We start from the raw sequence: 16,148 nt of genomic DNA on the forward strand, positions 1-16,148 counted from the left end.
ATCTAGTATGTGACATGGAAGAAAACCACTCCTCTGCAGACAAAGCAAGGAACTTCTAGAAGCTGCTTGAATGATCATATTAGAATTTGAGTCATTCACCTCAGGAACTTACTGTCTATGTTGAAAAGAAGTTCTTTATTTGGTAAAAGATGGCTACACTGCTGTCCAGTACACATCCCTGTCAAAGAAGCCGATGTACTTTACTTTCAATTATAAACCATACTACAAAATACCCAAATACAGCTGAAGCTGTGAAAGATTTCATTCCTTAAGTGAAGTACCTTGTTTCCTTCTAAAAAGACCTGGTAGAAGCAGTCCTCTGCTCCATTTCAAGCTGTCTTCTAATCCATGAAGTCAGTACATGGCTGCAGTGCTATTTTTTTGCATACGTGATCCTGGAATAAACATATTTCTTGATTTATAGAATCTAACAGCACAGATTCTAGAAAAATAATTCTCTGGAATAAAGGACTTTTGACTTCTACTTTATTTGAATTTCATATTATGAAGGGAACTAGAAATTAATGTGATACTGGTATATACTGCCTGGTTTTGTTACCTATGTTTAACTTAGAGCTGGTATTGATCCTTCATCTTTGTTGTGCTGTAAAAGATGTCCACTGCAATACCTGACAGCCACTAGAGAAGAATGCTGCATCCCAAGCTGAACTTCTTATATTTCTCCTCATGGTTGGTTCCATTTCCATAGCAGAAAGAACCTCTCCTAAGTAGTTTCCAACTGTTCCCACTGAATGAAAGCACCCAAAAGGTGAGGATGACTAACAAAAACCACCACAACTAGAAAAATCAAACTTTTCTCTGTTACATTATGCAGCTCCAGATTTTACACTCTCCTTAAACCCTTTTACTGCTGTTTTTAGGATGACTTGACCAACTGGCAACATCAACTCAACAGCCATCTTGGTAGCATTAAAAAATGCTACCAAAAAAAACGCTCAGATCTGTGACAGTATTTTCTTGTTTGGGACTCCCCCGTCTCTTCTTGCAAAATGCTGCTCTTTCTCATTCAGGTGCTTTGTTCCAAGTGACACTAAATGGGTAACTCTGTCATACAGCTTCACCAGGAGTCAATGTTTTCTAAGTAACAGAATAAGACACAAAGCTGAAACCAAATGTCAGGTTCCAGCGCTCTTGAACACTGAGGGATTCTGAAACGGACCTGGGCTGAAAGTAACAGTGCATGGTGTAATACCTAGGTCTTCAGTGTTAAGCCACTGCTGTGGTTCATTTAACCAAAAACAGTAAAAACTACTACCTGCTACCCCTCTACCACCCAACTTTCCCACTTGGAAGAAAGTGGATGCTTTATTTATTCATACCAGCTAAAGGAAGGCACTAGCAGCAAAGAACAGCAATGAACTAGTAAGAAGCACACATTGCATGTCTGTCAGTACCATTTTGCTTTACATCTCTGTTGTTCCCTGTCTGATTTCTGAAGATCTCTTTCAGAAATGCTGCGGTATTGCTTAATTTGTGTGGCTCGCTTTTGTTTTGCAAGCACAGATTTCAGAGTTTTTTCCTCCCCCCTTTTCTCTTTGTTATGTTTTCTTCTGAGTTTTCTTTATAAAAAGTGCCGACTGAGTCTGACAAGGGCTGACTGGCTGGCAACTCTGCTTGAGAGACAGGCTCCAACCAGAGAGACATGATATCAGGAAACAGAGCTGTGGAGAGTTAATCTGAAAAAGCATCCTAGAAGCCCCTCTATGTATTTGATTTATTTTAAGGAAAGTAGGGAGGGTTGGAAGGCAGAGAGAATGCTGTGCAAGTCCCTACTGTTACTGCTGCTGCCTTTTAGATACTGCTATTAACGCTGTTTTTATTGTTCAGAACACACTCGCTATTTTAGAAGAGCATCTTAAGAAGTTCCATTAACACACATCACTTCATTGTGCTCTGGCAAATGGTTTAAAAAGTCATTGTTTATATGCCTGGATGTTGTGTATAGAAAGCACAGCAAAGAAGAGGAGAACAGCCTCAAAGATTCTGTCACCAGCTCTGTATTTTGCTATTTGGGATTAAAAGCATGGGCAGCAAAGGAAAAAAGCTTCCAGGTAAAGAGATGATTAGCTACAAACTCTACATTAGGAATGGACACAGACGCTAAAGAAGTAGCACAGCACCAAGTAGCTTAGCACAGATAAGGCAGATGAGGTTTCCAGCTCCCTATACATCACTGCATCCATACCATAAACTTTTCCTTAATTATCCTGCAGCTATTCTAACCTGTTTGATGGACTGACAAAGGGATTGAGAAATGCAAGCACTGAATAATGCTTTGAATGTAGTGATAGATAATATTCTATCACTAACCACTATTCTGGTGCTGAAAAGCTTAATACATCCATTTACAAGGTGGGTTTTATTTTTAATCACTGGTGTATAAAGAATTATGTCCAGACCAGAAATTCTCAAAAATAAGAGAGCCTTGCAAATCTTGGAGATAAAACTTTTGTAAACATAGCCCTTACATTGTAGCAGAAATGGTGCATCTTACATTACTTTAATGATAACTCTTGTTATTCACTCTGAAATATCCCAGTACACCCTTTACAGAAAGTAAGAATGCCTTAATTTCCTGCTGCTTGGATATGCATTCAGCAGCTGCTGAGCTCTTCAACTAATACGGAGGACAGTAATTGCTTTTAGTATACAAGACGTAATGTGTTACTTTCAGACAGGATGTTCCTCTCGTCTCTAGCGCTTTGCAGACAAGAAAAAGAGTTTTGTCCCATCTAACACAAACAGTCACACCATTCGATCACCTGTACACAGCAATTATCAGTCTTCTTATAAAGACACAGCTGTCTGCCCCTACACCTGAACTACTTCACAGTGCTGTGAAGAACTATTAGCTCATATTTCCAAAAATACTTGATTACATTAAATAAAAAGAAATGTTAGGAAGAGGAAACACTGATGTCCTTCTTCATTTGAACAGCAACCTATCTATCATCTCTAGAACTGAAATTAAATACTTTCCTTTAACATACTCAATCATGAAAAACAATGTGATCAGAAATGGAAACTGTGAGGGTACAAGGAATTTGTATGTCTAGCCATATTGGCTAGACTCCTGAAACAGTCATAGCTTCATGTGGCAAGCAAGCCAATGCAGCTATGTACATAACAGAGCCTATTTTAGTTTTTTTTCCCCCAAGATCTCCCCAGGATGAATTTTGACATTCTGCATTACCACATGAAAGAGAGAACTGAGAGAAAGTGAGACAGATATACTCAACTAACAGGGCTGCTTAGGGTAATCACCTAAAATGAAGTTCAAGTCAACAGTTTGTATGAAATAGAATAAGAAATATCATCTAGATGGATGTTTTTATTAGTAGACAATTTTAGGGACATGTTCTTTTTCCCTCCTTTTATTATTATTATTTTTTCATATTTTTTTCCTCAGTCAAGAGAGCTTTCCCACTGAAACTGGAAAGTACAGTCTCACCAGTTTTGACTGGGACAGCACACTGTAGGCCTCTTTTCTATCCTTCCTACACTATAAGCAGGATGCAAGAGGCAGCTGGTGCATGTAGCAGCAACTGTAGCATTGCCAGAAGATATTCCTCAAATTAGAACTTCCCCTGGAGAATCTCTGGCCATTTGAAGACCAGTCTGTGCTGTGGTAGAGAGGCAAGCTCCAAGTCTTTCAAATGAGATTCTATTGCTGACCATAGGTGACATAAAAAATTTTCAAACCAGTGTTTACTTAGGTGATCAGAGGGATCAGATAATGTGAAAAAAAAACATCTTTGGTTAAGGATTCATACTGATATTAGTCTGGATATTGTAGCCAAGGAGAATCTGATTGCGTATATCCAACTGCTTAGTGCTGTTTCTGGCTTGTCTGAAACACATTTCCTTTCCTTGTCACAACTCCCAGGTGCTACTGCTGAGCAAATAGTAACATCACTGCCAGAAGTATTTGAAAAGAATAAAAAAATTGATTTGGACAATCCGTGTGCTGTTGCCATTGATGGAGACACAACTGTGAGTAGGGTTAGGGCTGAGGTCATAACAAGGTTAAAAGAAATTTGCCCAGGAATTCTCTCCTGTCACATTTCACACTGAATTGCTCCTGGTTTTCAGCAGATGCTACAGACAATACACTGTGCTCCATTAAATACTGGGAATCATTTAGCTACATTTATAAGCTACATTGAAAATTCACTCCAGAATTACTGTACTTGAAAGGTTACATGGAAAGGGCTAGGATATTACATCACATAAGCACTAGATGCTATATTTAAATGTGCAACATAAAAAGCATGGAACAAAAGCAGGATTGAACAGAGCCCTGACTGTTTACAAGTGAGGGTGATATTGCTGTGCTTATTCAAGAGCATGATGACCTCACCTGATGACAATGAAGATGCCACTTAGTGAGGATCCTGGTACTGCGGTAGGGGTCACTGTTCAGATAAACATATTCTTTACAACACTGTGGGCTTTTTTAACCCCTCTTGGGTGGTCTTGTACAAGCAAGAGGATTGAAGGTAATCACAAGATTGGCTGGTTAAGCTATTCTGCCTACTTTTTATCTTCACCTGTGCTCATCCTCTTCTACTTATTTGGGAGCATGTAACAATCTTGAACACCCAGCTAAGCAGCATGCAAGCATTTACAGGATCAAATGCAAAATGTGCTTAAGACAGACTTTGGAAATCCAGCACAATTTGGCAAACTTAAAAGACAGTTGCCTTTCAAATGGGTTGTGGAGGAGGCCTTGGTAAATTTGAATGGTATGATTAGCATACCGGCTGTTTTTAAAACTGCTCAAGAAGAAGCTGTGTTAAAATCCATTTCCGCAAGACGCACGCATTTTCTTTTGGACAGGCTCCACTAGCTCTGTTTCTTAAATCAATTTTTCTGGCACTGAGATTTCTTCTTGGAAGAATGTACGACACCAGCTCAGTTTCCTAACCAAAACTTGACAGAATGTGTACAGCACAGCATAATGGCATCTCTATGGTTTCCTAAAAGTTATAGTACAGAAACCTAGGAAGTGAATATGACCATTCCAGGTCACATCTGCTGAAAGGCGAGTGAGACAACAGAAGATGCCAGGTTAGTCTGGCCAGCACAATGTTCAAACACTGGTGAGGGCCACTGATAAAAGGTTTGCCAAAATGGGAGTTGCCAAGGTCTTAGAGGAGTTTCAGGGATGTGTTGAAGTCTTACTAGATTTAAAGGATGATCCTTGGCAAACTCCCTCTGATGCTTCTCAGCATTTCTAGAGCCAGCAGTTGTTCCATCTGCTGCTGAAGCCGACTTTGAAGAATCCTTGCAAAGAGCAGCACACTAACTTTAACACTATACAAGAAGGAAAAAACATAGCTTTTCAGAAGTGACCTAGATGTTTGCCAGGAGCTTGACACACTCTCAGGTAAGGCTGTCTCCTTGTCTCTAAACACTTGAGTGTATTTCCAAAGCTGTGCCAATGTAAACTGTGGGTTGAAAATAAAAATTCAGCAAACAGTATCGAAAGCTTGTCTAAGGCATTAACTGTTCATCTGTGGAGATCTGACATGCAGTAACAGTGAGAAAGACTACCAAGAACTAACTTCATGAACCAAGTTGCTGCTGGGGGTTGAAAAAAAAAAAAAAGAAAAGGCTCTGAAATTCAGACTGATACACCCTGACAGCAGCTAAAAATATGTATTAATTTACAAATATATCAAACAATATATTTGTGAAAATGTTGAACACAAACAAGCTCTGAAAAAGCCAAGGAGGGTCCACACAGACACAAACAGAGGTGTTTAGTTTCAACATATAAGCTTCAGTTTCTGACACTACAAGGGATTTGCCAGCGTGTTTTCCGAGCCAGGCCACTGCACTATTGTATAAGCTTTATTCTAATTACTGTAGGCTCTATAAAGGTTCCTTTATCATTTAGTATTATAAATAATTGTGCTTCTAGGCTGGAGTTCAAAGCTCAGTATAGCATTCGCACAACACCACAGGCGGGTCAGGTGACCTTTCTCCAATTCTCCTCTCTCTGGTGCTGAGGACAGACAAAGTGGTATGTCTGTCATACGCCATTACCATTAGAACAGAATCTTGTTCTTTTATTACAACTGAACTCCGCCGGATTTCTCAGCAGGAATGCTAAGTGAAATCAATGTCTTGGATTTCCAGGCTGAGCTTGGAGGTCACAGCCACTCTATCATTTCTCAGCATTATCCTTTCTCTTTCTCTCGCTCTCTCTCTGAGCTTCCAACTGGCACACAGCAGATTGAAAACAGCATGCATCGCAGGGCTCATGCTGCACAATTTTACAGCCTTTTGGAGCCCCCTTCCTTTCCTTGTGGCCCACTCTTTTTTTTTTTTTTGCTATTTGCAAATAAGTTATGTTTGTGTCCTACAGGACTGCAAGCCAAAGGCACTGGAACACCTACAAATATGAAAAAGCAATAAAACACAAGGGCTGATCTTGACAGCTGCCAGTAAGACGGTTGTGCTTGACGGTACCAGTAGATATGGCAGGCCTTGTAATTCCACAATTGCCACAAAATAAACACTGCGCCCCCTTAGATCTCACCAGACATTCTGCTTGTGCACAAAGATCCAAAATCAACACTGGGCTTTTAAGTGTAGTGGATCTAGCAAGCCACTAGCCACACACAAGCTCCCCTTGTAAAACGCACAAAAATCTCTTGTTAACGATAGACACAACGTTTGGGGAAAAAAAAAAGTATCATCAGGCACTGCATGGCTTTGTGATCCTAGCTCTACAGTACACAAAAGAAGAAGCCAAGCCAAGGGTAAACTTTGAGAAGCCAGAAAGTCTTTACTGAGGAGAGAAGGCAGAAAACATAGACCTAAAGCTTGATTCATTAACACAACAACCACTGGTTCCACACCATCTATTTTATCCTTTGGACATGTATCTCACTGAGTTGACAATGGTATTATTTATTTGTCTGATTATTTTTAATGTGTGCTGCTTTACTGTTACGGTAAAAAACAAGACACCATTGTCAATTCAAGGAATCTTTTCCAACACAATAAAGGACATGGACAGCATGCTAGAGGACACTAACAAAAAGAAAGAGCACATTTTTATCAAGCTCTTGCTGTGACCCAAATGGGACTGCTTCTTCTCCACATTCCTTAACTGAATTCTGCCTAGCTGGTTTGCAATAACTAAAAAGTGCCATTCAGTTTTGACTGGTTAATTTTGCTTGGCTGTGGCTTATGCTGAGCATATCTTCTTCCACTGGACATACTGTGTCTTTTTCTTTCTGTAACTGGTCATGCACTGGCAGCATTACACAGATGTGACTGCAAGCTGCTACCTTGACCTCTTCAATGAGTGCAGACCTAATTGCCCAGCTACAGCCAATAGTACTCATCAGACCTTTTATGAACAGATCCCAGCGTGGTCTACAACGGAACGCAACACAACACACGTTGCTTTGGAGACTAGTTCCTCCATAAACTCCCAGTGGGCCCCAGGATGCCTCACTGCTGTCCAGATTACTAAACTGACCATGGTTTAGTGCCCTGAAAGGAAATGACAGTTGTGTGCTGGCATAGGAGGGCTGTCACCTCCACCCACTACCCTTTACTGAAGATGGAGGAAACAACAGTATTATAGCTAGGGCACTGCAAAGGAACCCACCAAGAATACAATCATTTCACAGAGGTATCATGAAAACAAAGCTGCCTACAACTGAGAGGCACACAGACAACAAAAAAAAAACATACATGCAAATATCAACATTGTCAGGATTGCTGTGCCGCCAGGCCTGGTACAGTACCTTGCTTTTGGGTGGAGGGCTGTTTGTGCTCTTGTCTGTGTGGATGCTGGTAGGCGATACAGCAGCACCAAGGTTACCCTGGGGTATGCCAGGTATCTTGCCTCCTGGAGACACTTGCATTGCAGCAAGTTGGGCAGCATACAACTGCTGTAAAAATAAACAAACGAAGAAAACACACACGAGGAAAAGAGACAAGAGAAAGAGGAGGGGGGAAAAAAAGGAAAAAAAAAAAAAGAAACCATCAATAAATAACTCTCCAAAAACTTCTCCTACTGTAGATCATATATTGTCTTTCTGATGGATATTTTTTATTTAGCACACTGGCATATTTCAAGACAAAAACTGTCATCTCAACTTTTGTGATTTATTCCTCAGGGGACAAATGACAGACATCACCATGAGGAATGTCCTACCTTCCATGTATTTCCAGGGATTCCAAACAAGTAACAAAAGCTAATCCTCATGTCTTGCCCGAGCTACTGGGCAATCTTTCCTTTCCTGAGAGGCCTCAGCTATTACAGCATCTCCAACAAAATGCATTGAGCACTTGGAAATTCACATAACGTTTGATATCAGTCTCAGTGCTACCATTTTGTATTTCCTCATCTTGCTTGTCTTCTCTTTGTCTTGTTTGCACAGGCTGTAAGGTGTTTGGGGCAGGGAACATCAAAACTTTCCTTAGCACTTATTGTGAGAGTCCACTCTCAGTTGCGTCCTGGAGCACCAATACAGCCAATATAAATATATACATTTTGGTGGGGATGTGCTATCCATTAACAACTAGAAGTTCCAGTCAAGACTAAGATCTCGTTTTGTGATAGAAAACAGATACACAGTGGGAATGTTTTTTCCCTTCAAACCAGCAAGGCACTTTAAACACGTATTTGATTATTAGCATGTGAATACTTCTAATTACAGCCATCTCTTTAAAGTTAAGCACTATAGTAAGAGTTTAGTGGATAGAGGTCAGAAGCAGAGAGAAAACAGGCAAACTGTCAGTGCCTGGAAGCTGCACTGACCTCTGAATAAAAAGCAGAGAAAATAAATATGGTGGGCAGCAATTGTTGCTTTGTGAATAGCGAGGAATTCAAGTGAAGCCAAATAGAAGTCAGACGCCTGGGAGAGCAGGTAATGTAATAACAAAGACTTTCATTCCTTGGTCACAGCCTCAGTTTCAAAGACTCATGCTATGTATTATTTGTACTGTGCAGTACATGTGTAATGTGGAACACTGTACAATGGTGCTCTGTGCCTGCAGGTGCCAACAGAGTGTCTAAGATGCAACATGACAAGGGATAACATGCAGAAACATGGAAGTTGATGTGAAAAAACACGGGGCCTTCAATATGACTAGTCTAAGACAGTCTTGTTAGTGTTACTTAGTTGTTTTGCTGTTGTTTTTTCATTAATTATATATGCTGATAAAAGAACAAAGGTCAGAATGGAGGGCACAATGGAATGCTAACCAAACCCAGCAAACTTGAACGAGTAAAATGAGGATTCAGTACAATCAAACTTACAGAAAATATTCCACATATTACTGTGCAAAACATAGAGAAACACTGCTACTTAGAGTTGATAGTATGTAAGCCTTGTAGCAAAGACTTTACTTGATCAAATGAAGATTTACTGTTCTGAGTGTGGGACAACTCAGGGGTGAAGAAATGAGTAAGCGTGTACAGCATCCCAACCCTGGACATTGTTCCATGGTTTCCTGCACAACCTCTTCCCTTCACTGGTAAACAATCCTAGCCCTTTCACATAATTAAAAGCATCCAATTTCTGCTGCTATAAGTGTAATCAGGCACCAGGTCCTTATTTCTTTTTCATTCTTTCTATTCTTTTCAGAATTCCTATTCTTTTCAGTTTTGAATCCTTTTAATTTCTCTTTTTCTACTTTGATCGCTGCTTGTTCCTTATTTTTCTGTACTTCTTAATCACCATTTATCCATCCCTTTATGTTTAGTCTCACTGTCCTTCCCTATCATCTATTCATCTATTCTCTCTCTGCCTTTTCCTCAGATTTATTTATTCATTTATTCCATGTGTTACCCCCAGCCAGTCATAGCCAAATAGATGCAAATCAACTACAGATAAAAGTCATCAAAAACAATCCAGTCACAAATCAGTCACAGATTCAAATGAATGTATTTATCAGTTGAAGTTCATATCCATTTATTCTTTCAAAAGAAGACTAAATCCATCAAGGAGAAAAGAACAAGGGTTTGTGTGAACCAGAGATGATCTGCAGCAGGCAGTTCAAGAAAAACCAAACCAGCATTATGTATGAATTAATATATAAGAAGGGCAACAGTTGTTTAAAAAATAGGATACATGGCTAGAGAACACCACAACATAATTGGACTCTGGTCATGATAGAGTGGATCAAGTTTTGCCTTTCTTTTGCTCCCTATTCAAGAAACAACAAAACAAATTGAGGGAACTAGAGAAAAAGAGAAAAAAAGACAAAAGAAAGCAGAAAGGCCATTGTGCAGGAAAGGTTCAAGCTTGTTGAGAATCTATAAACTAGGTATCAGACAACAGAAGTAAAGGTAAAAAAAAACAAAAAAACAAAAAACAAAAAACAAACAAAAAAAAACAATAAAAGTTAGTTTGGACACTTAGTATTCCTGAACCAACTGGAGATCGCTGACAGGCCCACATAGGGACTGGCTTGTAGATGACAGAGACTCCCAGAAATGTCTGTAAGCCTTTGGGGAAGAATTTTCAAACAGAATCCCTACCTTGAAAAACTAGGGAAATCTCTACCTCAAACAGCTCTGAGCCTTCGGTTTAGGTCCAAAGAATGAATCACAAGCACTAGTTATACAAAATACATTCACAACATGGTGTCCAAGAATCGTTACCATCTAACATGCATCCAGTGGTCAATGAGAAACGTGCTGGAAGGAATCATTCCTCCTTACAGTATTATCATCAACCAGCTTTTTGACAACATATGCAAACAAGACGATGACTCAATAAGCATGGGGAAATATTTTCCCCATGAAACAGCCCAGGAGAAAGCCGTATCTTTAGGTGGTATGTGGAATATATGGATTTTCAAATCATGCCATTTTCTCAGTTCAGGGAATATACAAGACAGATTTCTTACAAGAGAGTTGAGTGGAGTAATCTGGAAAGAGAGGTGGAAGAAAACCTATAAAGACTTCATTCTTGATTTGTACAAACTTAGTCCTCCTGCTATCAGGTTCAACATCTCATCTCTATTTAATTGATTTGGCAAATTTAAAGCAAACATTAAATGAAATCTTATAAGAGGTCCCTTGTGAGAATGCTCTCTTAAAAAATCCCTTCCTACAATACAGACCAGGTATTCTACTGAAAAGCAACGTCGGGCCCAGCTCAAAGGTGAAAAACATCTATCGCATGGAATTGCAAAGGTCCGATTTCTACTTAACCAACAGAATTGCTTCTATATTCCCAACCATTTAAAAAATGGACAGAAACATACAACATGCAGTGCATTTCTTAGACTGTCAATATTCTTGAGCTTTGACATTATTGAACTTGTCTGTTCATATTTAGCTGTTTTAGCTGTTTTAGGACATGATGACCTTTAGCTTATATGCAAGGAAAGGGCAACGGTGTGACCAAGTGCTGCGAATCAAGACGGCTAAATGACAACAATCTATGCATTCATTTCACAGACAAAACAAACTCAAACAAAAGAACATTTCTACCTCTGCTTCACTGGTAGAATTTCAACAGAGTGTAGGAATCAGTCTCTTTTGAAATGCCTAACCGTCATCTAAAACGTAACCTTATACTTTTCACAGTAATGAAACCAAGATCACAAAAAGTGAAACGAAAATGAAGTTATTGCATATCACTTCTGTAATACACTATTCTTGAGCCTCTTAGTATGTACACCAAACACAGACTCCTCAAGCCACTTATACAACTTACAGCCAACCTAAAGACCCATTCTGAAATACTAGAAATCAAGGACGTCATTTTCCTGCACTACAATTTGGACAATCAATCTATAGGCTCTGGACTCATTTAATGTGACTAAGGCATTTAGTTGAAGTCAGTGTTGGCTGAAACCAGTGAAGCATTACTACTAGACAACTTTTTTTTTTTCCTATATATAACAAATAAAATAAGGATATTATTCTGCTTTTAATAAGATAGGTAATATGTCTTCAAGAAGGCAGAACTAGGCTTCTGAAAAAGCAATTAAAAAGTAACATCTATTGTTTGTTTATAACTACATAACTATGTTTCAGCTCTCCTGCCCATGTGCAATATTGCATGCCTTGTTAATGTTTTCTCGTTAACCTCTTATGAAAATCTGTATGGAAGCAAAAACATCAGAACAGAAGCACAATACGATACTTTAAAATGAGCAAGAGGTAAAGTTATTTGTATAATATTGCCCCTCTGTTCTTAAGCTATTAAACAAAAATCCCCACTTCTTCCTAGGTCACTACCAAAACCATTTATAATTCTTCCAATATATTAAACAGAAATATTCAGCTGAACTCTCCAAATGGACTAGCTCTAACAGCTCTTGGCCTGATGACTTTGTAGTACATCAATAGTAAAGCCTTAAGGTTAGACCAGCTTTGAAAACTTTCCCCTTGGGCATTGTTGTTACATGTTAACAATGCTCATTACTGCTTTGAGGATATACTAAAAATGAATTCTTGTCCTATTAATACAGAAAATGAGAATGAGATTTAATAGCAATTTTAAAAAGGGTTGAACAAAGTGTTAGCAATTACATAGGCAGAGATAGCTGATTCAAGCACCTATAGACATTTGCTTTACTGTATTATCTCTTATTAAAATATTTTTATTAGTGAACACTAGAGATTAAGAGCTGTTCTTAAACAAAAAAAAACACAACAACAACAAAAAACAACAACAACAAAAAAAGAGAGAGAGAGGTTGTATTAGAAACTGAATCAGTTACTGCAATGAGTTTGTTTCTGATATAAACTAATTCTTCAGTGGACTTAACACAGTAATGAATTTCCAAAACACTGTGCTTAAATGTTTGAACTGTTGACTGATTCAACACTTCAATTTCTGTGTCATTCTGAGACCCATCATTAAAAATACACACATGAATGGGCCTGTTCTGACTTCACAGCTTTGATAGCTTTGATTTTTGCATAATCTGGGGGAAAAAATGGTATAAATTGAGATCTCTCATTCAGAATACAAATTTAATTTTCTTTACCGCAAATGTAATGCTTATATAAGGCATGCAAAGTGTTTGATTATGGCAGAAGGAATTAATTTTGGATCTGTCTTTTTTTTTTTTTAATTTAAAAACTTAATAATAAATTAGAAAAAAAGAATTCACTTAAAACAAACATTTGACATGTCCTACTGTAAGACAGGTTTTTAAAAGTAGTGGCAATGTAGGAAAAAAAAGATAAGTACAGAAATTAGAATTAAAGATGCTGTCATCAGTGATAGGTAGCAATTCTTTATGGATATGCAAAAAAAAGTTCTTCATCTCTCTCTTCATTATATATCTAAAAGGTACACATGCCAAATGTTCATCTTTTCTGTTTCTGAGTTTCCTTCAAAGATTCCCAGTCCGACACTTCAAAGGGACACACTAATTTGTACATTCAAAACTTCAGCAAAGACTTTTAAGTGCCATTTGTTTGCACCAACTGGGAGAATTTCAGAAAAGAAAGATAATACATGAACACAAATTTAATAAGTCGCCTTAAAACCTAGCACAAAGAACCCACTGGAAACCAAATTTTACTCAGTTCATTGCTTGAGTTTGCTAGCTTTCACATTGTGTTATTTTTACATAATGTCAATATAGCTTGAGATCCTGAGATGCATCTATTTTATTTATTTTTATTTATTTTTGTTCTTTAGAATTCTGAATAGAGTTGGATAATTATTACTGTTTTACTTACTGCTTATCTTTATCACTCTAATTTCCACCCCAAAATTGCCCTAGCTGTCAGTGCTAAGGTGTGCATAAGACCAATGAGACTCCTTCTGGCAGAGGATCTCATTTGAACTAGTGTTTCCTTTATTCACCGAGTAAAAAACAGCAAGCTGGATGAATTTGCCCCAAAGTTGTGGACCACACAGCGACTAGAGTGGATGTACTAAATGTTGAAAAGCTAAACTGTTCTTTTGTGTGGTCACAGTAACCAGCTTTTCCTTTGAAAACTTCCATCCTAGCTTTGCTCAGCATTGAGTCTAGGGGAAGATGAGATGTAAATAAGCCATGAATCAAGGAAGAATGATAAATACTTAAAAGTATTTAAGTATTGTACTGGTCAAATTAATAGATAAGTAATATGCTCCTTTTAAGCAGAGGGTGTCAGTAACACTTGGAGGAACTGCCTAAAGAAAAGGTGGATTCTGTCTCTTGATGTTTTAGTCAAGATCAGAAGTGTTTCTAGAAGATGAACTTTAAAAAAAGAATCGATTATGCCCAATAATATTCCACATCTTGTTTGGTCAGATTAGACAATCTAATAGTCTCTCTAGCCTTAGAAAATATGAGACTTCCTTAGAAAGAAACATTAAGAAAAACAAGTTCTCATTAAAAAAACTGTAAAGCATTCACAAACAGAACAAGGCTTCATTTATATGCTTCTTGCATGCAAGTTACAAACATAGTCTTGTAACCACCATCTCTCTCATATTAGAAAAACACTACTTTTAGAATCAGTAACCACAAGTCTCCGTAAAATATGATTCTGGTAGCTGATCTCCCTGGTTTCAGCCCCACAGCCCTTATTCCCTAGAATAATCTCACTGTAGTCAACAGAACCGCTCTGCCTATGCCAGGCTGAATGCACTACTTCTTTTCTTATTTGGAACTTCCATGGTATGACCAACTGGGGATCCTTGGCATCCAGAAACAAGGCTGGAGTCCACTGAAAAACTGAATGACTTTTAAGTCTGTATGTGGACTAATAAAGGCTTCTATCATCGATGCAGTATATTCAAAATAATGATTGCTTTGCTTACAACACAGTGGATAAAGTAAGAAATGTGCTACCAATTTGTGGTAGCTCTGAGTTTTGTTAGAAACTAATTTTGATAGGTAGGAAATCATTTTAGGTAAAGTGCAGCTAACTATTTGTTATTTATATTAGCTTTTATGGGAAAGGCAATCAATAACCATAGTATGGCACTCTAAAAATTCTAATAAATTCAGTGTTTCCTCAAAAGCATTATTTAATTATATCAGTGGATAATGCTATTCAACTGTTAGCAAGGTCAGAATCAGCACCTGTGACATAACTGACCATTCCTGGTCACACAGGAAGTCTGTAGGAAACTCTTGATTAGAGCCTAGACCTCATGTCTCCTTTGTCCTATGCCGTAGCAAGAAGACAAACCTTCTACAGGATGCAACTGTAGGAACTTATCAATAGACACTTCGTATCAGAGGCTAATAAGATCTGTTAGTTTCTGTGATAAAAAATCATTGTGCATTTAAAATTGCCTGCTCTTTACAAATGAAGAGTTTTTAACTGGAAAACTGCCCAAGTGGCCTACATTTCCATATATACCATGTTCACACCATATGACAGTAATTGAAACAGAGTGACTATATGGAATGCATATTGGAGAGGAAACTTGATAATGTCTTCTGGAAAAAGCTTGTTGGATGAAATGTTACAGATGAATGGTGTCCCCTTCAATGGAACCAATTAATATTGTACATACAAAAAGAAAAAAAAAGTCAACAATTTATTCCAAGTGTTAATTTGCTCTGCAGCAACAGAATATAATGTCATTCTTGATGCCAGTACTATTACTTATTCTTATGCCAACAGAGCTTCTTCTGTATGAAAAAAGGTAAAAATTTCTTTGAAGTAAGGACATACCTTTGACACTGTACTTAGTAAGGAGAATATAGTCAGATAAACAGTGGTAATGCAGAAGACCAACAAACAACAGGGCTGTGTAACTTAAGAAGAATAGGCATTTGTTTTGTAAACTGCTGTCCCTTATCACAAATTGACTATTCTATAATGAAGATGAAGTGTTTGTATGAGGGTTCCACATGGAAACTTCTATCCCAGTATGGCTTTTCCAATTTAGAAGCTTGAAAACAGCAAAGTGGCACAGACATTATATATTTGTAGGAGAAAACTCACTGCTGCCTATTTGTTTACCAAAAGTATGTTTCCCTAGAGCTTATTTTTTGATTTATCCAAATTTTTGGCAACTAGCTCTGAGCACCTGACTTCAGTAAGTGTATTTTCCCATTTGAGAGAGCAAAATCCTGTGAGTGGCCATTTGACACAATACTTATTTCATATTACATTGCTTCACTTGACTGGTATTGTATATAATCATTCATTGTTATCCATTAAGTGACTAGAGTAG

General features: G+C 38.0%; 1 protein-coding gene across 21 annotated transcripts in view; it reads right to left on the reverse strand.

Annotated features, from left to right (window-relative positions):
* SOX5 (SRY-box transcription factor 5) overlaps nucleotides 1-16,148 on the reverse strand; it is a 645,179-nt gene that overhangs the window by 52,638 nt on the left and 576,393 nt on the right. For 19 of the 21 annotated variants that reach the window (XM_072042398.1, XM_072042388.1, XM_072042411.1 and 16 more), the window contains one exon: nucleotides 7,791-7,937. The exons of the other annotated variants lie outside the window; for them this stretch is intronic. In XM_072042398.1, coding sequence (XP_071898499.1) covers nucleotides 7,791-7,937 — 147 coding nt within the window. The remainder of the gene's footprint in view (nucleotides 1-7,790; nucleotides 7,938-16,148) is intronic. 21 annotated transcript variants of the gene reach the window in all.

Source organism: Anas platyrhynchos, chromosome 1, assembly GCF_047663525.1.
Source record: "Anas platyrhynchos isolate ZD024472 breed Pekin duck chromosome 1, IASCAAS_PekinDuck_T2T, whole genome shotgun sequence".
NCBI classification, from domain to species: Eukaryota; Metazoa; Chordata; class Aves; order Anseriformes; family Anatidae; genus Anas; species Anas platyrhynchos.